General features: G+C 46.1%; 1 protein-coding gene across 1 annotated transcript in view; it reads right to left on the bottom strand.

Moving 5' to 3' along the window:
- The window catches only part of LOC139228752 (calreticulin-like), a 38912-nt gene that overhangs the window by 5597 nt on the left and 9477 nt on the right, over positions 1-23838 (bottom strand). The window contains exons 2-8 of the mRNA XM_070860071.1: positions 19481-19582; positions 12825-13028; positions 11513-11607; positions 9772-9981; positions 8612-8725; positions 6678-6821; positions 3867-3959 (exon numbers count right to left, since the gene is read on the bottom strand). Of these exons, the coding sequence (XP_070716172.1) occupies positions 3867-3959; positions 6678-6821; positions 8612-8725; positions 9772-9981; positions 11513-11607; positions 12825-13028; positions 19481-19582 (962 nt within the window). The remainder of the gene's footprint in view (positions 1-3866; positions 3960-6677; positions 6822-8611; positions 8726-9771; positions 9982-11512; positions 11608-12824; positions 13029-19480; positions 19583-23838) is intronic.

The following is a 23838-nucleotide window of genomic DNA, read 5'->3' as shown; positions in this document are numbered from 1 at the left end:
ACTGGTCCGCCATTTCTTTGTTCACCATTATAAATTCACCTGAATCTGACTGCAAGGGACCTATGTTTGTTTTCACTAATCTTTTTCTCTTCACATATCTATAGTAGCTTTTGCAGTCAGTTTTTATGTTCCCAGCAAGCTTCCTCTCATACTCTATTTTCCCCCTCCTAATTAAACCCTTTGTCCTCCTCTGCTGTATTACAAAATTCTCCCAGTCCTCAGGTTTTCTGCTTTTTCTGGCCAATTTATATGCCTCTTCCTTGGATTTAACACTATCCTTAATTTCCCTTGTTAGCCACGGTTCAGCCACCTTCCCCGTTTTATTTTTACTCCAGACAGGGATGTACAATTGTTGAAGTTCATCCATGTGATCTTTAAATGTTTGCCATTGCCTATCCACTGTCAACCCTTTAAGTATCATTCGCCAGTCTATTCTAGCCAAGTCATGTCTCATACCATCGAAGTTACCTTTCCTTAAGTTCAGGACACTAGTCTCTGAATTAACTGTGTCATTCTCCATCTTAATAAAGAATTCTACCTTATTATGGTCATTCTTACCCAAGGGGCCTCGCACAAGATTGTTAATTAGTCCTTTCTCATTACACATCACCCAGTCTAGGATGGCCAGCCGTCTAGTTGGTTCCTCGACATACTGGTGTAGAAAACCATCCCTAATACACTCCAGGAAATTCTCCTCCACCGCATTGCTACCAGTTTGGTTAGCCCAATCAATATGTAGATTAAAGTCACTCATGATAACTGCTGTACCTTTATTGCACACATCCCTAATTTCTGGTTTGATGCTGTCCCCAACCTCACTACTACTGTTTGGTGGTCTGTACACAACTCCCACCAGCGTTTTCTGCCCTTTGGTATTCCGCAGCTCCACCCATACAGATTCTACATTATCCAAGCTAATGTCCTTCCTTACTATTGCATTAATTTCCTCTTTAACCAGCAACGCCACCTCACCTCTTTTTCCTTTCTGTCTATCCTTCCTAAATGTTGAATACCCCTGGTAGTTGAGTTCCCAGCCTTGGTCACCCTGGAGCCATGTCTCCATGATGCCAATTACATCATATCCGTTAACTGCTATCTGCGCAGTTAATTCGTCCACCTTATTCCGAATACTGCTCGCATTGAGGCACAGAGCTTTCAGGCTTGTCTTTTTGACACCCTTTGCCCCTTTAGAATTTTAGGAAAGGAATTATCGTTTTATTGCGTTACACCAGATGGTAGGAAGCAAACTAAATGAACCTTTGTCTTTTTTCATCTGACAATTCTTATATTCTACATCTCTAAGCTCAACCCACAATTAGTGCCAAGTAAGCAGGGGCATTGGAATTAGGCTAAGCATTCTTGTGCAAAGAAGGGAGATTGGAGGGGGCGGGGGGCGGGGGGAGAAATCAGCGTTCTTGATCATTATATATTGGCATGTATAGAATCAGCTAATAACGGGACCAGGCTCAGCTGTGACTTGCTTTTGAGGTTTACACCATCATTAGAGGGCGGTCAGGCGTTGGTGTGAGTCAGCATCCAACTTTCCATCTTCAGACCCTGCAGAGATACCTGTACGCCGAGCCCCCTCCTCGATGGTGTGCGCTGGCAACGCATTTCTTCTGCCAGCAGTACTGCCTCAAGTACTGCTCCAGTTTGAGAGTCTTGCGGGGGCTACCTGTCTTTTACCAGGAACTCATCAGGGTCTGGAACAGAGTTGCCACCAAGCGCAGTTCTCCCCTGTCTGGAGCGGCAGCTGTCCTTCGGGAGACGCTTTTCAGGAATCCGTACCTCCACGACCACGGTTTTAGGTGGCAGGCGGACGAGAGGGCTGTCTGGCAAGGTGACCAGGTTCAGGGACCTGCTCGATGGTGGAGGAGCAGGCTGGATGGTGCCAGACGAGCTGGCACGGCGCCTATCCTGGGCCGACGTGCAGCCAATGCCATCGAGTCGCTAAAAACAGCACTGGGCCCTGACTCCCTTAGGTGTGTCGAGGAGGCTCAAGCACGTGGGGAGATCCTGTCCGAACTGACTCCCATCCGGACAGAATTCCTCATCGGCGCCAAGCCGCGAAACCTCTCTTGGGAGCTGGCGCCTCACAACTAGAGCCTCCTCCGGGAAATCACCTCCGTGCCCTTCAGTTCTGCTCTTGCACACTCTCCACTTTGCCATACTCGTCTGCCGTCCGGACATGCCACGGCACACCCTCTTGCCAGCCAGAGGAGGCGGGGGTCCCAAATGGAGTGCTCTCTACACGGGAGTCCTCCCTCTATTTATTGGGGACCTGACCTGGAGGGCGTTGCACGGAGCAGTCCCGTGCAATAAGTTTTAAAGTCGGTTCACGGGCTCCCAGGCCGCCTGTAATTTCTGCGGTCTGGAAGAGTCCATGTTCCATGTGTATGTTGAGTGTGCGAGGTTGCAGCCCCTCTTCCAATATCTGAATGGGCTGATCCTCAAATTTTGGTTGATCAACCACTTCAACCCACACTCCTGATTTTTGGGCATCCTGTGCAGAGGGGAGCGAGCAGGTCAGAAGGCCTCCTCATAGGACTGCTCCTGGGCATGGCCAAGGGGGCCATCACCTGGTCCAGGCAGCGGGCGGTTGAGGGGATCGTTCAGCCCAACTGCCTGCCTGCCTCTTCCATGGGTACATTCGAGCCAGGGTGTCCCTGGAGATGGAGCACGTGGTGTCCACCGGTACGCTCGATGCCTTGCGCAAGAGGTGGGCGTCGGAGGGACTGGAGTGCATCATCACCCCCGGCAACCAAATTTTAATTTGAACCATGTCTAAAGTTTGATTTGTTTAAGTTTGTTGGTTTTAGTGCCCCCTCCCCACCTCCCTTTTAGCCAGGGGGCACTTGTATAATGTGCGTTTTTGGTGCCCTCAGAAAAAAACCCAAAAAACAAGGTGGCACTTGAAAAGTTTTTGGAGTGTGTGTGCCCCCCCCCCCGTTAATCAGGGGAAAATTGATTACTGTGTCTACAAAAAGTGTAGAGCTGTTGTGGGCGTGGCTTATTCATTTGGAGCTGAGTGTGTGGAGGAAGGAGCTCCTGCAAGCCTGCAACCAGAGTACCCAGGAGAGAGGAAGGGACCTACTGTTACCAACACTTCGAGGGAGAGGAGGAGAGCAAAAGCTACACCATCATTAGAAAAAAAAAAAAGGGGGCACTTAAAGTTTTTTTGGAGTGTGACCCGCCCTTTAATCAGGGGGCACTTGATTAAAGTTTACAACAAAATAGTTGTGGAGCTGTTGTGGGCGTGACCTATTCACTTGGAACTGTGAGCTTGTGGAGGAAGGAGCTCCTGCTGCCTACAAGCCTGAGTCCCCAGAAGAGGAGGCAAGGGCCTACTGTTTTAACACCTTGAGGGGGAGGAGGAGAGCGAGAGCTTTAACAACACTGCTACCAAGGGAGTTGGAGAGAGGGGACAAGGAAAAACGACAACATCATTAGGCAAGGTGCCAAAGGAGCAACCACAACCCACCCAAAAATCAGTAGCTTCAGCTGAGGCAAGGAGTAAAAGAAACGACCCTCACAGGATAACTGGCTTGCAGCAGTTAATATACAAGACTGTAGGGGGGGGGGGGGGGGGGTGGCGGTGTTATATTTTATTTTCCTCTCTTCTGCCCCCAACTCCCCTCCTTAAAATGGTACAATCCCTGGTTGATAAAGTAGGAAGGGGACCCATTGCCAGGCCTCTACCAATATTACTCAGGCTGTTATGAATCATAGAATCGTGAGCAGAAATCTATGTGCTCGACTTTCATGACAAAGTGTCACAGAACCAACATACTAATACAATGAATTAAATTAGTTGATTGTCCTGGAATTCTTTCCCCAATTCCACCTCCAATTCACAGACATCTCACCTTGGTCTTTCCCCAGGTCTCACGGCCAAACTCTTCTGCATATTTTTCATCATCGGTGATGAGAAAGTTGTCAAAGATAGTTCCTGATTTCACCTGTAAAACATGAGGATAGAGTCCTTGAACTGGCTGCTCTGGGTTACCCTACACATGCTGTGCGTGCAATCTCTCTGCAAATCAATTTCAATACATTGCGGTAATGGGGTGTCATTTTTCAAGGAGACACTGAAATCATTTCGCAAACCAGGTAACCCAGAATTCAGCACAGTAATAATATACTTGCAACTATAATTATAAAGTAACAAGAAACCAGGCAATAGACTAGACAGGAAATGCCACCTTTGGTATTCCAATCTATCAGAATTATTGCAGTTGGAAGGGTGACTCATCGAAAGACGGCATCTCAGACAGTGCAGTGCCTCAGACACTGAGCCATGGCTGGGCAGTGCCATCCTCACTTCTCGGTTACTGGAGTCAACCCTCTTTGCTGAAATAGATGTCAGCTCGGAATAGCACAGCCAAAGTTAATCGAAACCACAGCTCACGACCTTCTAATGCACCAGTGAGTTTCTTCATTTCCTACACCATCACCTTTTAGTAAGGCAGTCAAATTTTGGACTGTCCAGTGCAATAGATCCGAGGACTCTTGCATTTCATCCAGGGGTTTGGATTTGAGCCCAGAACCCAGAGGCTTTCTTTAAGCCAGTGCTGTACCGTACTGCACCATCCAATACTAAAATTTCAATTTAATTAAAAAAAAATATCCTCTTTGGGGGCATCACAGTCAAACTCAATTTTGCTCTCACGCAATGACCACACACAGATGGGGTCACTGGAAGAAATAAAGAACTTGCATTTATACAGCGCCTTTCACGACCTCAGGATGTCCAAAAGCCAATGAAGTTCGTTTTTGTTTCAATTGTAGTCACTTATAATGTAGGAAATGTGGCAGCCAATTTACACACAGCCAGGTCCCACACACAACAATGTGATAATGACCAGATAATCTACTCCGTGCTACCACAGGACATTTAAAAATCATAATGCAGTCAAGCAGTGTCAGCATAGTTTTATGAAAAGGAAATCATGTTTCACAAATCTGCTGGAGTTCTTTGAGTATGTAACGAGCAAAGTAGGTAAAGGAGAACCAGTTAATGTCATATTTGGATTTCCAGAAAGCATTCGATAAGGTGCCACACAAGATTACTGCACAAGATAAGAGCTCACTGGGTTGGGGGTAATATATTAGCGTGGATAGAGGATTGGCTAACTAACAAAGCAGAGTCAGGATAAATGGGTAATTTTCAGGTTGGCAAACTATAACTAGTGGGGTGCCACAGGTATCAGTGCTGGGGCCTCAACTATTTACAATTTATATTAATGACTTGGATGAAGGGATCAAGTGTAACGTAGCCAAATTTGCTGACGATACAAAAAAAGTTGTGAGGATGATTCAAAGAATCTACAAAGGGATATAGATAAGCTCAGTGAGTGAGCAAAAATTTGGCAGATGGACTATAACGTGGAAAATTTGAGGTTATCCACTTTGGTAGGAAAAATAAAAAAGCTAATTATTTTTTAAATGGGGAGTGATTACAAAATGCTGTAGTACAGAGGGATATGGGGGTTCTTGTGCATGAAACGCAAAAAGTTAGCATGCAGGTACAGCAAGTAAACAGGAAGGCAAATGGAATGTTGGTCTTTATTGCAAAGGGGATGGAGTATAAAAGCAGGGAAGTGCTGCTCCAACTGTACAGGGCGTTGGCAAGACCACACCTGGAGTACTGCGTACAGTTTTGGTATTTAAGGAGGGATGTACTTGCATTGGGAGGCAGTTCAGAGAAGGTTTACGAGGTTGATTCCCGAGACGAAGGGGTTGTCATTTGAAGAAAGGTTGAGCAGGTTGGGCCTATACTCCTTGGAGTTTAGATGAATGAGAGGTGATCTTATACAAGATTCTGAGGGGGCTTGACAGGGTAGATGCAGAGAGGATGTTTTCCCTCATGGGGGAATCTAGAACTAGGGAGCATAGTTTCAGAATAAGGGGTCACCCATTTAAAACAGAAATGAGGAACTTCTCTCAGGAGGGTCGTGAATCTTTGGAATTCTCTACCCCAGAGAGCTGTGGAGGCTGAGTCTTTGAATATATTTAAGGTAGAGATAGACAGATTTTTGATTAAGGGAGTGAAGGGTTATGGGGAGCGGGCGTGGAAGTGGAGTCGAGGCCAGGATCAGATCAGCCATGATCTTATTGAATGGCGGAGCAAGCTCGAGAGGCCAAATAGCCTACTCCTGCTCCTATTTCGTGTGTTCTTATGTACCAACAGCTTTATCCCTCTGCCTTGCTCAGAGGCACAGAGGTTAGCTGTAACAGCCCTATTGCAATACCAGGGTTTGAACCTGGAACTTTGTCAGTTTGGTTCACTGAGCCAGCAGGAGTGTTGGAGTCGAATTTTCACATCAGTGAAGACTGCATAATTCAACTCCCTCGTGATATCTGGTCGAGGACTTCTCCAAGCCAGTTATTGAGAATGGGTTGTTATCAGCACTAATGTTCAAACTGGAATAGATGAACAAGGATGCTAATCAGTATTCTCTGTAACCTTTTGCAAGTCAGCTATGATGGTGAGACTGTGGCAGTGCGTTCGGAGCTTCTGTAGATTTACTGTTAGGACAAAGGCCAGACCTGACAATTGAGGAGCCCCCTATTAGCGACCAACAGCAGCAGGGATAGGTTTGTAGTCTTGAGCACTCCCAGTGTAAATATTACTATAAACCATCAGAACCCAATCAGGAACAGCGCCCATTACTGACCTGCCACAGGTCCAGTCCAATCACACCAATGTTCTGAAATCTGTAGATGTTGGTGTCAGGAGCATATTCAGGATTGTCGATCTCTGGATGGACCCAGGTACCTTTGTAGCTGGGGTTTTCTAACTGCTTTGGTTTCCATTCACCCTAGGTGGAAACAAACAATGAGTGAACACCAAGAAACATCCAATTGCAACATACAAGTTCCCAGGTCTTTACAGCAGGGTATCAATACATATGTTAAGCTGATTAAAAGGGGCAGTTGCCCTTTGGGTCAATACTCCAAACATTCTTGAGATTTTAACAATTCCTGTTGGGTGCCATTCTGCTCCTCAGAGCTGTGAAATACAAGCATCTTTAATAAAAAACAAACTAAGCCTTTATATTGCATCTGCCCGCCAAGAGCCAATTGAAAGATCTTATAAGTGATTAAAGCTTCAGTTACAGGAGGAAGGGAAGGGGAGAGTGAAATACCCTTAATGGAAAATAGGAGAGTAGCTGTGTTTCCCTTATAATGAACAACCCACTAAGAAAATTGCATTCTGCATGTTTCAAACTTACACGTCTACAATATTAGTATATTTAATTCATAACTGACAAAACAAGCAGCTTGTTTCTGTTAAGAGGAACTTTCAGGGCAAGAGTTACTCACTATGTGACTGTATGGAGTTATACAGCAGGGTAAGGGCTACTCACTGTGACTGTATGGGGTTATACTGCTGTTGTATATGGCTACACAGTAGGGAATGGGCTGAAAGCCAGAACTGTATTTTAGGTAGAATGGGCATTAACTTCTGCCATCTAACTTACAGCCAAAGCAGAGGCTTCTGTGCACTCTATTACAAAAAGGATATAAAAGGCACTGAAGGTGGTGCAGAAATGATTTACAAAGACGATACCTGAACCGAGGTTACAACTATCAAGAAAGACTGAACAGGCTGGGGCTCTTCTTTCAAGAAGAGAAAAGGTGGAGGTCTTCGAGGTCTTTAAAATTATGAGGTGTTTGATAGGGTAGACGTAGACAAGATGTTTCCATTTGTGTGGGAATCCTAAACTAGGAGCCATAAATATAAGATAGTCACTAATAAATCCAATAAGGTAGTTAGGAGAAACTTCTTTACCTGCAAGTGATAAGAATCATAGCGCAGTAGAGCATAGAGGGATGCCATTCTGCCCATCGAGTCTGTGCTGGCTTTTTCGAAGTTAGTCACATTCGCCCCTCTTTTTTCTCCTGCAAGTATTTATCGAATTCCCTTTTGAAGGCTACTATTGAATCTGTGTCCAGAATCTGTATCCACTACCCATCAGGCAGTGCATTCCAAATCCTAACCACTCATTGCGTAGGAAAGTTTCCCCTCATGTCACCTCTGGTTCTTTTGCCAATCACCTTAAATCTGTGCCCTCTAGTTTCAGCCACTGGAAACAGTTTCTCTTTATTTGCTATATCTAAACCATTCAGGATTTTAAACACCTCTATCAAATCTTCTCTTAACCTTCTCAGCTCGGAGGAGAACAAACCCAGCTTCTCTGTTCTGTTCGCGCAACTGTCATCCCTCATCCCTGGAACCATTCTAGTAAATCTTCTGCACCCTCTTCCCAGCTGGGGTCGAACTAGTGTTTTATACAGGTTTAGCAAAACTTACTGGCTTTTGCACTCTATGCATAAAGCCCAGGATCCCATATATTAGAATGTGGAACTTGCTGCCACATGAAGTTGAGGCAAATAGCATAGATGCATTTAAGGGAAAGATATATACATGATGGAGAAAGTAATAGAAGGATATGCTGATAGGGTTAAATGAATTAGGACAAGAAAAGGCTCATGCGGAGCATAAACACCCGCATAGACCAATTGGGCCGAATGGCCTGTTTGTGCTGTAAATTCTACACAAACACATCAATAAGCCAAGTCAATGTCAACAGTTTCACTTCCATACCTTGTACTCTGGGTTTGGGATCATCGGAGGCTCCCACTCCCCGTCCATTTCTTCATCCCAATCCTCTGGTTTCTTGGCATCTGGGTCTGGAATGTTCTCAGGCTTATCCCAATCCTGCATGTGTTAGTAGAGAGGTAAAGGATGCTGTGGTCAGATCAAACAATTACCACCTACACTGGAACAGTCAGCAGGTCCCTAAACTCACTCATTCCCTTTCATTAACTGTCTTGCAATACCAGTAATCATCCTTCTCACCAACATGTCTACATAGCTATGTCACTTTATTCCTAGTTAAGGATTTTTTTCTGATTGGATTCAATTGTAAGGTTGTCGCTGCTGATAACGGAGAAAAAAAAGACAAGAGCTCCTTGGAGATGGTACAATGGAGGTTCACAAGATTGATTCCTGGGATGAAAGGACTATCTTATGATGAGATTGTGTAGAATTGGCTCATACACTCAGGAGTTTAGAAGAATGAGAGGAGAGCTTATTGAAACATACAAGATTCTGAAGGGGAGTGATAGGGTAGATGCTGAGAGGTTGTTTCCCCCGGACTAGCGTGTGTAGAACCAGGGGTCACAGTCTCAGGATAAGGGGTAGGCCATTTAAGACCTAAGAGATGAGGAGAAATGAGATTGTGAATCTTTGGAATTCTCTGCCCCAGAGGGATGTGGATGCTGAGTCTCTGAATATATTCAAGGCTGAGATAGATAGATTTTGGGAGTCTAGGGGAATAAAGGGATATGAGATCGGGCAGGAAAGTGGAGTTGAGGTCGATGATCAGCCATGATCTTATTGAATGGCGGAGCAGGCTCGAGACCGTAGGGCCTACTCCTATTTCTTATGTCCCCATCACCAAGTAATGCAGTTTTACAATGAGTATCTGATCTCTCTTTATTCTGCCAGTAGGAGGCAGACTATCGGCCCATGATAACTCAACCTTCTATCTTCCCTCTCAATGGCTTTGCCAAAAAGAGTGATGGCAGAACTTTGCTCTGGCAGATTATGGTATTGTTTAAAAATTTGCTCCAACAACTGTGAAATGCTACTCAGCATCATCAGCGCCTATACACGTGGTACCCATGGGACCAATAGATAACGTGTGCCCAACAATCACAGGTAGACCGAGACAACAGCCGGTAATAGTTCTCTGATCTCACCTCGGGCTTTTTATCGTTAACATCGTCGATTGTCTCTCGGTCGTCCCAGTCCTCTGGCTTCTTCGCCTCAGGATCCTTGACCTTCTTCACTGGCAGGAAGTCCCAGTCATCCTCCAAGTTACCCGACTCCACTTTTGCATTGTTGATCTTAACTTCGTACGTTTGATCGGGTTTGATGATCAGTGTGTAAAGGTGGGTCATCTCATCGTCCTGCAAAGAACAGTAAATACGGTGTTTAGGTAGCAGTACCATCCCACTTGTGTGGGCTCAAGCAAACCAATTTGAAACCCAATGGTCAATCACAAAGTATTGCTGTACCAGAGCGAGGTGGGCCACAAATCTGTGCATGCAACCCTTCTCTCCCACAGGGAGGTGTCAAGCAGAAGTCAGATGTGTCCAGGTAAGAATGGGGGGAAAAGTGCAAAGAACTGTGTGCAAAATTGCCATTGGAAGACTGCAGAGAAAGAGAAAATACACAGGGGGCCTGAAACTGATGGCCTTACCACCCACATTCCTCTTGAAGTTGCGACCAGTGCCACTTTCCATTTGGTGTGGAGCGAGCGGGAGGGGAGAACTGCCGGGAACCGCCCGCTAACATCAGAGGACAGCCGAGTGGCACAACTGACCTCCCACCCGCCAAGGGAGTCGGCGCCAGAATGGGGGAAGGACCGCTGGCTGGAGGCTGTTCTGTCCCCCAACGGGGAGTATGAAGAGCTGAATAAAATGGTTCGTAAACATTTTTAAAAAATTTTTCTTTACAGCAACTTACTTGGATGGGTAATTCGACCCGCCATGGGCCCAACTCCATCCTCGGCGGTACTTGGGCGGCAAGCACCTTTGCTGCCGAGATTGGGAGCTCCCTCTGGCTGCCACCCAGATTGGCGGCATAACTTGAGGAAGGACATTCTTGCTTTTGAAGGAGTGCAGCGAAGGTTCACCAGACTGATTCCCGGGATGGCGGGACTGACATATCAAAGACTGGATCAACTGGGCTTGTATTCACTGGAGTTCAGAAGAATGAGAGGGGATCTCATAGAAACGTTTAAAATTCTGATGGGTTTAGACAGGTTAGATGCAGGAAGAATGTTCCCAATGTTGGGGAAGTCCAGAACCAGGGGTCACAGTCTAAGAATAAGGGGTAAGCCATTTAGGACCGAGATAAGGAGAAACTTCTTCACCCAGAGAGTGGTGAACCTGTGGAATTCTCTACCACAGAAAGTTGTTGAGGCCAATTCACTAAATATATTCAAAAAGGAATTAGATGTAGTCCTTACTACTAGGGGGATCAAGGGGTACTGAAGTTGCATGTTCAGCCATGAACTCATTGAATGGCGGTGCAGGCTCGAAGGACCGAATGGCCTACTCCTGCACCTATTTTCTATGTTTCTATCTTTAGTAATTCCTTAAAATCACTGTGGTCCAAAACTCGTGTTCCATTTACTGACGAGTATTTTTAGCTCTACAACCCTGCAAGCTCTCCATTCGCGGCCTCTTGGGAATATTTTACCCCTCTCATTTGCAGCCATGCCTTCATGCACCACTTTCTGGCATTCCCTCCCTAAACCCCTCCACCTCCTTTAAGACCCTCCCTAAAACCTGCTTCTTCGATCAATCTTTTGGCCATCCCTCCTAATCTCTCCTCCTTTGGCTCAGTGTAATTTTCCTTATGCCTCTGCAGAGCTGTGGGATATTTTTCTATGGTAACGGCGTTATATAAATGTACATTGCTGTTAACACCCACCTTGCACTTGATTTCTTTCTTGATGAGATGGTTTTTGCCTTTGTAGTTGATGATTACATGTACTTTCTTTGTTGAGTATCCGCAGATATCAGGACCTAAGATACCATGAAAACAGACATACTTTTTCAATTCAGATTCAATTTGATTCTTGGTAAAATGCAAATGCAGCAGGTTGTCAGCATTTGTAAAGCGAAATAGCAATTTGTTGTTTGCGAGACCTTGCTGTGTGTAAACATGCCTACACACCAACAATGACGACACTTCAAAAGTTATGTATTGGATGCAAAGTGCTTTGAGGCATCCCGATAGTGTGATAAAGTGGCATGTAAATGCAGGTACTTTCTCACAGTATGATACAGGGCACGGTGTGCCTAGTGTACAGGACACAGAACTCCGTGTGCCCAGTACACTGTATGGTGTGCTTGAGTATTCTCGATCAGGCCAACATCCCCAACATCAAAGCACTGACCACATTCGACCAGCTCCGGTGGGCGAGCTACATTGTCCGCTTGCCCAACACAAGACTCCCAAAGCAAGCGCTCTACTCTGAACTCCTACACGGCAAGCGAGCCCCAGGTGGGCAGAGGAAACATTTCAAGGACACCCTCAAAGCCTCCTTGATAAAGTGCAACATCCCCACCGACACCAGGGAATCCTTGGCCCAAGACCACCCTAAGTGGAGGAAGAGCATCCGGGAGGGCGCCGAGCACCTCGAGTCTCGTCGCTGAGAGCATGCTAAAAACAAGCGCAGGCAGCGAAAGGAGCGTGCGGCAAACCAGTCCCACCCACCCTTTCCTTCAACGACTGTCTGTCCCACCTGCAACAGAAACTGTGATTCCCGTATTGGACTGTTCAGTCAGCTGAGAACTCACTTTTAAGAGTGGAAGCAAGTCTTCCTCGATTTTGAGGGACTGTCTATGATGGTGTGGTACACAGAATGCTGTGCCCAGTACACAGTATGGTGGGGTACAGGGTATGCTATGTGGACCTAGTCAGTTCCATACAGAATACTCGGTATTAAATTACTTGTGGATGTTGCATGGACACTGACTAAGAGATCATGGGGAATCCGTTGAATCTTTGGTTTCCAAATGAACAGTGATAAAGCGCAGTAATGTCTGGCTGACTCTGGATCATACTAAAACCAGACGGTTGAGGCCCACCTGGAAAGCTCACCCGATAACACGGCCAACCACCCAACTCAATTATAATCTAAAGGCAGTTTTCATTTCTTATCTATGTGAGATGTCAAATGAATCAGTTGATAGTTTGACATAAACTTCCTCACCAAGTGCTTTGCCAGTGAACTCACCGAACATGAGATAATATTCAGATTCTCCGTGAATGGCTTCCTGATCCACGTCTGCTGGGAAGAGTTTAATGTAGCCGCCGCCGCAGTCAATCTTTTGCTCGTGTTTCACAGTGAACTGAATCACCAGGCTTTTATCCTTGCTGCTGAATGGCTCAAATCGTGCTGACATGGCATAAAATCGAGCATCCTGGCTGGTCTGGATGCCTGGAAAGGATTGAAACTTTGTATAAATTTCATAGTTACGGTTCACAGAACATCTGATTGTAGAATGGCATGAACACGAATTGTTCACCAGTACATGAACAGATAATTAATATGGGTGGATACCAGTATAAGGAGTAACATGGACCGTTATCAATATGGGGTAAGTACCAGTACAAACAATCTATTAGAATGGAGGAGAGAGAATGGAAAAAGCCAATGTTGAAAAAGAATATGGGATTGGACAAAGCAAATTGGTCAGGGTAGCCTTGAGGAGGAGTTCATAGAGTGTATCCGGGATAGTTTCCTTGAACAGTACGTTGCGGAACCAACCAGGGAGAAGACTATCTTAGATCTAGTACTGAGTAATGAAGCAGGATTAATAAATGATCTCGTAGTAAAAAATCCTCTAGGAATGAGTGACCATAATATAGTTGAATTTCAAATTCAGTTGAAGGGAGAGAAAGTTGGTTATCAAACCAGTGTCCTAAGCTTAAATAATGGGGATCGGACAGGGAAGTGGAGCGGAGTCCATGATCAGATCAGCCATGATCTTATTGAATGGCGGAGCAGGCTCGAGGGACCAAATGGCCAACTCCTACTCCTATTTCTCATGTTCTTACTGTTATATTCTTAATACAGTGGTGTAACTGAGTACTGTAGACTTGAGTAAGTGTGACCTTAGTTCCTTTATTCTAACTCCAGAGTGTTGGTACAGCATGGGAGGCCTGCTTATATACAGTGCTCCCAAGGGATGCTGGGATCCCTTAGGACTCCAACAGGTACGCCCCTCTAATGACAGTATAATACTGGTTACATAGGGTTGCATACATAACATCACTCCCTCCCAAAGTCAATAGTACACTTATTTACAGGATGAGACGATCGGGGGCCTTTCGCTCCCTAGTCGATTGTCTCGGTACAAATGCAGATGTAGGTGAGTTGGTTGGTTCTTCGCTGGGCTGCTGTGCAGCTGGCCTGCTGGGGATGGCGAGTTCAGCTTCGTGGTCAACCGTGATGTCGGTTGCCACTTGTGTGTTTGTGGGAGGGTCGAAGTTGGTGGTGTCCTCTTCGGGTGCTCGTACCGGTCTGTGAATCGCAGTTTGGTTTGGTCCAGATGCTTTCTGCAAGTTAGTCCATTTGTGAGTTTGACCTGAAACACCCTACTTTGGCTATGACAGTGCCAGCAAGCCATTTGGGATCATGTCCATAGTCGAGTACAAATACAGGGTCATTGACTTCAATATCGCGTGACAAATTAGCGTGATCGTGGTACATGCTTTGTTGATGCCGCCTGTTCTCGTCGTGATCATGGAGATCGGGATGGACAAGAGAGCATTGTTTTGAGCGCCCCTTTCATGAGCAGCTCGGCTGGGGGAACCCCGGTGAGCGAGTGGGGTCTGGTGCAGTAGCTGAGCAGGACTCGGGACAGGTGGGTCTGCAGGGAGCCTTCCGACAAGCGTTTCAAGCTTTGCTTGATGGTTTGGATTGCCTGGCCGTCGGATGCGGGCTTGAACGGGGCATATGTGACATGCTTGATCCCATTGCAGGTCATGAATTCCTTGAATTCAGCACTGGTAAAGCACGGCCCAGTGTTGCTGACAAGGACATCAGGCAGGCCATGAGTGGCAAACATGGCTCGTAGGCTTTCGATGGTGGCAGTGGACGTGCTTATAGACATTATTATGCACTCAATCCATTTTGAGTAAGCATCCATAACAACCAAAAACATTTTGCCTGGAAACGGGCCAGCAAAATCAACGTGGATCTTAGCCCTCCAAACCGTGGTCTGTGACCACAAACTTAGCGGTGCCTCCCTGGGTGCATTGCTCTGTTGAGAGCAAGTGTTGCATTGGCGCACGCAAGACTCCAAATCTGAGTCGATGCCGGGCCACCACACATGGGATCTGGCTATAGCTTTCATCATTACTATGCCTGGGTGGGTACTGTGTAGGTTGCGTATGAACGTTTCCCTGCATTTTTAAGGCAAGATCACGCGATTACCCCACAAAAGACAGTCCACCTGTATGGACATTTCGTCTTTGCACTGCTGGAACGACTTGATCGCTTCATGCATCGCCGCTGGGACGCTGGACCAGCTCCCATGGAGGACAGAGTTTTTTTTTAAAAACAAGGGACAGTAGGGGATCCTGGTTGGTCCAGGTCCTGATCTGGCAGGCCGTAACGGGTGACTTTTCGTTTTCAAATGCATCCATCACCAAGAGCAAGTCTTCAGGCTGTGCCATTTCCACCCCAGTGGTGGGCAATGGTAGCCGACTGAGAGCATCAGCGCAGTTTTCTGTGCCTGGTCTGTGGCGGATTACATCGTTATATGCAGACAGCGTGAGCGCCCATCTTTGGATGCGAGCAGAGGCATTGGTAGTAATCCCTTTGCTCTCTGAGAATAGCGATATGAGCGGCTTATGGTCAGTTTCTAACTTCAGCTTGAGACCAAACAGATACTGGTGCATTTTTTTTTAAATCCCGTTAACCCCGTAAACGCATGCCAGAGCTTCTTTTTCAATCATGCTGCAAGTCCTTTCGGCCTTGGACAAACTCCTGGACGCATAGGCAACCGGTTGCAATGTTCCCAATTCGTTTGCTTATTGTAACACACACCCGACCCTGTACGAAGACGCATCACAAGCTAGCACTAAACGTTTACATGGGTCATACAGAACAAGCAGTTTGTTGGAATGTAACAGATTTCTGGCTTTCTCAAAAGCTCCTCTTGTGATTTCCCCCATACCCACCCATCTCCCTTGCGTAGCAACACATGTAGGGGTTCTAGCAAGGTGCTTAACCCGGGTAGGAAATTATCAAAATAGTTGAGGAGTCCCAGGAACGACCGCAGCTCCGTCACGTTCTGTGGTCTCGGTGCGTTCTTGATGGCCTCCGTTTTGGAGTCGGTGGGCCTGATGCTGTATGCCACGATTCTTCTCCCCAAGAACTCGACCTCTGGTGCCAGGAAAACACACTTCGAGCATTTCAATCAGAGTCCCACACAATCTAGCCGACTTAAAACCTCTTCCAGGTTTTTCCAAGTGTTCGATGGTGTCCCGATCTATGATCAATGTCGTCCTGGGAAACCATGGTGCGCGGAACCGACTTTAGCAGACTCTCCATGTTCCTTTGAAAAATAGCTGCTGCTGATCGAATCCCAAACGGGCATCTATTGTAGATGAACAGACTTTTGTGTTGATGCAGGTGAGGCCTTTCGAAGATTCCGCCAGCTCCTGTGTCATGTAGGCAGAGGTCAGGTCCAACTTGGTGAACGTCTTTCCTCCTGCCAGGGTTGCAAATAGGTCGTCTGCCTTGGGTAGCGGGTACTAGTCCTGTAGCGAAAAAAGATCAATCGTTACTTGATAGTCCCCACAAATCCTGAGTGTGCCATCACCCTTGAGAACCGGAACAATCGGACTGGCCCACTTGAGCTCCATCGACGCGATGATGCCTTCTCGCTGCAGCCTGTCCAGCTCGATCTCCACTTTCTCTCGCATCATATATGGCACCGCCCATGCCTTGTGGTGGATGGGTCGTGTACCAGGGACCAAGTGGATCTGCACCTTCACCCCCAAAAAACTTCCAATGCCTGGCTCAAACGACGGAAACTTGCTCAGAACCTGGGCAAATGAGGCGTCGTCGACAGGCGAACGCGCTCGGATGTCGTCCCAGTTCCAGCGGATTTTCCCCAGCCAGCTTCTGCCGAACAATGTGGGGCCATCTCCTGGTACAATCCATAGTGGGAGTTCGTGCACTGTTCCTCATATAAGACTTTTACTGCTGCGCTGCCAATTACAGGGATCAGCTCTTTCGTGTAAGTTCTCAGCTTGGTATGAATGGGGCTAAGCTTGGGCCTGTGTGCCTTGTTGCACCACAGCCTGTCGAAGGCCTTTTTGCTCATGATGGACTGACCGCACCAGTGTCCAGTTCCATGGATACTGGAATTCCATCCAGTTCGACTTTTAACATGATCGGTGTACATTACATGGTGAAGGTGTGTACCCTGTACACTTCTGCCTCCTCGGTTTGAGTCTCTAGTTCAGTTTGATCCGCTATGAATTGAGCTTCCTCTATAACGTGGTGGTTTGCAGGGTTTGCAGCCCGTCTGCACATTCGCTGGAGGTGTCCCATTGTTCCACAGCCTTTGCACACATAGTGTTTGAAGCGGCATTGATGGGCTTGATGATCACCTCCGCAGCGCCAACAAGGTGTTAACTGCCTCGCATCAACGTTTGATGGCGGACTCTGGGTCATCTGAGGTCGTGCAGCTGCAGGCGTGTACGTTCTGCCACATGCATTCCTGCCTGAAAACGGCGTTACTTTGTGTACAGTACTTGCCGAAACCTCTATGCTGCAAAATCTCTTTATGCTGCAAAATGTGTTTGGTGTTACATAAATGCCTGGGCTATCGTTATGGCTTTGCTCAGGTTCGGTGTTTCAAGTCAGTAGTTTTAGAAGGATAACCTTGTGGCCAATGACAAGCACAAAAGTGTCTCTTAGCATTTGCTCCAGGAATCCATCGAATTCGCAATGTCCTGCAAGGCACCTTAGTTCGGCGACGTAGCTCGCCACTTCCTGGCCTTCAGACCGTTGATGTATAAAATCGATAGCTTGCCATCAAACGCTCTCCTTCGGATTTGGGTGCTCCTGGATCAACGTACACAGTTCTCCATACGATATGGTTGTTGGTTTCACCGGAGCGAGAAGATTCTTCACGAGGCCATAGGTTGTTGCCCCGCAGACGATGAGGAGGATCGCCCTTCGTTTGGCAGCGTTCTCATCCTGTTCCAGCTCATTGGCCACGAAGTATTGGTCGAGTTGCTCCACGAAGGCCTCCCAATCGTCCCCTTCTGAGAATTTCTCCAGGCTACCAACAGTTCTCTGCATTTTCGCGTGATGGTTCGTTATCTCGTCGCCAGTTGTCATGTTCTTAAAAAGTGGTGTAACTGAGTACTGTAGACATGAGTAAGTGTGGCCTTAGTTCCTTTATTCTAACTCCAGAGTGTTGGTACAGCATGGGAGGCCTGCTTATATACAGTGCTCCCAAGGTACGCCCTCTGGTGATGGTATAATACTGGTTACATAAGGTTGCATACATAACACTTACAACTAGGGCTCAGCTGAAACTGCAAACACAGTGCCACGTGCCAACGCTTTGAATTTCAAAGCTCCGAAATATCAAGGACAAGGTAGTTGGAGCCACCTGTTTAAGAATATGAAACTGGATTTCTGGTGTCCAGCCCATTTATAGGAGTTAAAATTGCAAATGTGCACTCTAATTAGATTCCAGTTCCTCTAACGACTTCCTATTCTGAAGTTGCATGGGTTGCTGACTGTACCAAGGCTCTACCTCTATGAAATTCACAGTGATAATGCAGGCAAGAATCAAGGCACAGCCTATTAATAAGAGTATCACAGGACAGTGCAAGAATCACACTTATATGCAAACAGGCCTTCAAGAAGTAGTAACTCAAATGAAACACAAGAAATTAAAATGTTAATGCCTTCTGATTGTAATGGCTTACGAACCAAAGAAACTGGCTAGTCCCCAAGTATGATTCCTAACATATAGCCTGTTCAACAAGGGTTTCAAGGAGATGCACATAGCACAAGGAAGTCCCACTTCTAGAAAAAAGGAAGGGGAATAGACCCAGGGCCATGTCATTTATTGAGTAATAGCGGTTTACAACCTAACATTGACAGAGGCCTGGGAGCAAGGGGCCAGCCTGTTCTTACAGCACACAGTGAGGAGTAGCAAAGAAAACTGGAGCTCCAACAGTGACCCAGTTATTAAGTGAAACTTAGTCATACAAACCCAGGAGTTCCATGGTTTGATCCCTGGTACATGTTGACTGCCTGATATTAGCCAGGGTGGCAGCAATGCTGCTGAAATTGGTCTAAAAATCCTGAGCTAGAGAAAGAAACTATAATCAGTCAACACTTCTGCCCTTGATCATTAGCAAGTGACCCTTGCTGAAAAGTGCATCGATGTGGATATTGGCGAGAACCGGTCCAGGCTTGGCCACGATTTCCCCTTCCCCATTATGAACTAGCCTCCCGATTTTGTGTGTCTAGGCTCAAAGATGAAGCTTGAGGCACCAAAGGGCTGCAGGACTCTGCTGCAACTGTACCTCAGCATGTGCCAGTGACTTTAGAAGAGCGGAAAATTGAAGGCACAAAAAAACCCACACCTTAACAAGAAACAAAACTATTGGAATCGTGTTAATAAGGGAAGCTAGGGGTTTTCTTTAAAGGGGAGTTGTTTTGTTGTACAGGAGTTTCATACATACAAGCTACAGTATTGTTACTGAGGATCTAAGAGTACCATATGAAACAAAAATCAAAGATACCTTTTACAACTCATACTGGCCCAGAGCTCAGCAATAAAGCTCGACAGCAGATCTACAGAAACCGTTCAAATGTCTTCAAAGACTGTGCAAAGGGTAACCTACCTTTGTCTTTTTCCGGGTCCCCGTGAAATTTTCCAGCTGACAGCTTGAGTTTGCCGTAGTCTGATTTATGTTTGGATTCAATCCACCGACTCTCCCAGGCATCTGAAATCAGTACAGGAGGGGACGGGGGGAAATTCATCAATAACTTATTTAGCTCACCTGCTGCTGTCCTACAGCGACACTCTTCCACCGATCTAACAAATTCAGACCAATCCCTTCCATAAAAATTCAGCCAAACAGTAAACTCCGGTAAAGTCAGAAAGGAATACTTGCATTGATATAAAACCATTCACAACCAACGGGATACTTTTGAAAGTGTAGTCTGTTGTAATGTAGGGAATGTGGCAGCCAATTGGCACACAGCATGATCCCACAAACAGCAATGAGATAATGAGTAGATAATCTGCTTTTAGTGATATTGGGATAAATAGTGGCTAGGACACTCGGACTCTGCTCTTTAAATAGTGTCATGGTATCTTTTACATCCATGTGTACGGAGAATGCAATAACAAACAACGTGTATTTATATAGCGCCTTTAACGTAGTGCAACGTTCCAATACGATTCACAGGAGTGTTAGGAGATAAAACATTTGACACCGAGCTGCACGAGGAGAAATTAGGGCAGGAAAGAGGTAGGTTTTCCTCCTTCAAGATGCTTCTCAAAGAGAGGCAGAGAGGTTTAGGCAATCCCAGGGAAGTTTACTAACCAACATTCACAGAATAAAAATCGAGGGAGGAGTCAGTGCACTTTTAACCCTCAGTTTTGTTTGGTGCTTTTTTTTAAAAAAGAAAAGACTTGGATTTATATAGCGCCTTTGATGACCACCGGACAGATTCTAAAAGTGCTTTACAGCCAACGAAGTACTTTTGAAGTGTAGTCACTGTTGTAATGTGGGAAACGCGGCAGCCAATTTGCAAACAGCAATGTGATAATGACCAGATAATCTGTTTTTTTGTTGCGTTGATTGAGGGATAAATATTGGCCAGGACACTAGGGAGAACTTTGCTGCTCTTCTTTGAAATAGTGCTATGGCACCTGAGAGAGCAGACAGGGCCTCGGTTTAACGTCTCATCCGAAAGACGGCTCCTCCAACAGTGCAGCACTCCCTCAGCACTGCACTGGAGCGTCGGCCTAGATCCTCCCCTGAAAGCGCAAGTCTTGATTGGATACGTTTCCATGGTTGACAGCAGTCCAGTACCTCACCCAAGTAGCTATTTTTCACATGTGAGCTTAGGCTACTTGACAATGTTATCAGGCTATATGACCATAGAGGGCTCATCCTATTCTCACCGTTACCAGCAGGAGTCAGTGGGTAACAATTAGGAATAGAAATCCTTTTCACCCTTCCCTAGCCCAAAGTACTGATATTGTAGCAATTGCCCACCCAAGATTAGCTAGCTCATCACAAGCTGGGAATCGAACATAGGTCCTCAATTAGGAATAGATCCCTTAGTCATTTTTGCCCGCCTCCCTAACCAAGAAGTGCTGATATTGTAGCATCTCAACAGCTGCCCACCCAAGATTAACTGGTCAGGACAGGCCGAGAATCAAACATAGGTCCTCTCACAGTTCTTTAGACACAGCCTAGTTACACATCTAGAGAAAGGATTTCAACAGACTGGGTTGTGAGGCACAATGAAGAACAGTCTTTGGGTTTGAAACCAGACTAGATGGAGGGGACATCCTACACTATTAATTATTTCAATTTAAAGGCGTTTGGACAATCCCAATCCAGTACCAAACGCAGCCAACCATAGCAGAGCTCACCTAGACTCTACACTCTCACTAAAAGAAACACGATAACAGGAAGGAGGAAAGGAAAGCTGGTACTCGAGGTATCTGGCTTTCATAATGCCAGGAGTTTGGAGGTGCCTAGGACCCCAAAAAAAAGATAACCTGGGATTATTTAGGAAAACACGATGCAAATGTGAGAAATGATTCATTTTCCAGTAGTCGTCGTGCTCTTGTTACCAAAAATAAGGCTTTATTCCCAAATCATTTATTAAGACTAAATAATTTTTTTCAATATTTTGAGTAGTCCACCCTCAGCTCAAGCACTCCGACTGGCCTCTGTCCGAGGCAGGTACAGGATACCATTATACCAGAAAGGTGGTGGGGGGGTGGGGGCGGATGAGAGGAGGAGATTAGATTGGTGGGGAAGAAATCGGACCTACAGTGCTTTCAACTCAAATAATGTAGCAAGAATGATACTTAAGGGGTTGACTGTGGATGGGCAATGGCAGACATTTAGAGACCGCATGGATGAACTACAACAATTGTACATTCCTGTCTGGCGTAAAAATAAAAAAGGGAAGGTGGCTCAACCGTGGCTATCAAGGGAAATCAGGGATAGTATTAAAGCCAAGGAAGTGGCATACAAATTGGCCAGAAATAGCAGCGAACCCGGGGACTGGGAGAAATTTAGAACTCAGCAGAGGAGGACAAAGGGTTTGATTAGGGCAGGGAAAATGGAGTACGAGAAGAAGCTTGCAGGGAACATTAAGACGGATTGCAAAAGTTTCTATAGATATGTAAAGAGAAAAAGGTTAGTAAAGACAAACGTAGGTCCCCTGCAGTCAGAATCAGGGGAAGTCATAACGGGAAACAAAGAAATGGCGGATCAATTGAACAAGTACTTTGGTTCGGTATTCACTAAGGAGGACACAAACAACCTTCCGGATATAAAAGGGGTCGGAGGGTCTAGTAAGGAGGAGGAACTGAGGGAAATCCTTATTAGTCGGGAAATTGTGTTTGGGGAAATTGATGGGATTGAAGGCCGATAAATCCCCAGGGCCTGATGGACTGCATCCCAGAGTACTTAAGGAGGTGGCCTTGGAAATAGCGGATGCATTGACAGTCATTTTCCAACATTCCATTGACTCTGGATCAGTTCCTATGGAGTGGAGGGTAGCCAATGTAACCCCACTTTTTAAAAAAGGAGGGAGAGAGAAAACAGGGAATTATAGACCGGTCAGCCTGACATCGGTAGTGGGTAAAATGATGGAATCAATTATTAAGGATGTCATAGCAGTGCATTTGGAAAGAGGTGACATGATAGGTCCAAGTCAGCATGGATTTGTGAAAGGGAAATCATGCTTGACAAATCTTCTGGAATTTTTTGAGGATGTTTCCAGTAGAGTGGACAAGGGAGAACCAGTTGATGTGGTATATTTGGACTTTCAGAAGGCTTTCGACAAGGTCCCACACAAGAGATTAATGTGCAAAGTTAAAGCACATGGGATTGGGGGTAGTGTGCTGACATGGATTGAGAACTGGTTGTCAGACAGGAAGCAAAGAGTAGGAGTAAATGGGGACTTTTCAGAATGGCAGGCAGTGACTAGTGGGGTACCGCAAGGTTCTGTGCTGGGGCCCCAGCTGTTTACACTGTACATAAATGATTTAGACGAGGGGATTAAATGTAGTATCTCCAAATTTGCGGATGACACTAAGTTGGGTGGCAGTGTGAGCTGCGAGGAGGATGCTATGAGGCTGCAGAGCGACTTGGATAGGTTAGGTGAGTGGGCAAATGCATGGCAGATGAAGTATAATATGGATAAATGTGAGGTTATCCACTTTGGTGGTAAAAACAGAGAGACAGACTATTATCTGAATGGTGACAGATTAGGAAAAGGGGAGGTGCAACGAGACCTGGGTGTCATGGTACATCAGTTATTGAAGGTTGGCATGCAGGTACAGCAGGCAGTTAAGAAAGCAAATGGCATGTTGGCCTTCATAGCGAGGGGATTTGAATACAGGGGCAGGGAGGTGTTGCTACAGTTTTAACAGGACCTTGGTGAGGCCACACCTGGAGTATTGTGTACAGTTTTGGTATTCTAACCTGAGGAAGGACATTCTTGCTATTGAGGGAGTGCAGCGAAGGCTCACCAGACTGATTCCCGGGATGGCGGGACTGACCTATCAAGAAAGACTGGATCAACTGGGCTTGTGTTCACTGGAGTTCAGAAGAATGAGAGGGGACCTCATAGAAACCTTTAAAATTCTGACGGGGTTAGATAGGTTAGATGCAGGAAGAATGTTCCCAATGTTGGGGAAGTCCAGAACCAGGGGTCACAGTCTAAGGATAAGGGGTAAGCCATTTAGGACCGAGATGAGGAGGAACTTCTTCACCCAGAGAGTGGTGAACCTGTGGAATTCTCTACCACAGAAAGTTGTTGAGGCCAATTCACTAAATATATTCAAAAAGGAGTTAGATGAAGTCCTTACTACTAGGGGAATCAAGGGTTATGGCGAGAAAGCAGGAATGGGGTACTGAAGTTGCACGTTCAGCCATGAACTCATTGAATGGCGGTGCAGGCTAGAAGGGCCGAATGGCCTACTCCTGCACCTATTTTCTAT

The sequence above is a fragment of the Pristiophorus japonicus genome, chromosome 18, assembly GCF_044704955.1.
Source record: "Pristiophorus japonicus isolate sPriJap1 chromosome 18, sPriJap1.hap1, whole genome shotgun sequence".
In the NCBI taxonomy this organism is placed as follows: Eukaryota; Metazoa; Chordata; class Chondrichthyes; family Pristiophoridae; genus Pristiophorus; species Pristiophorus japonicus.
The sequence above is the reverse complement of the archived record's forward strand: the minus strand, read 5'-3'. Positions and strand labels throughout refer to the sequence as shown.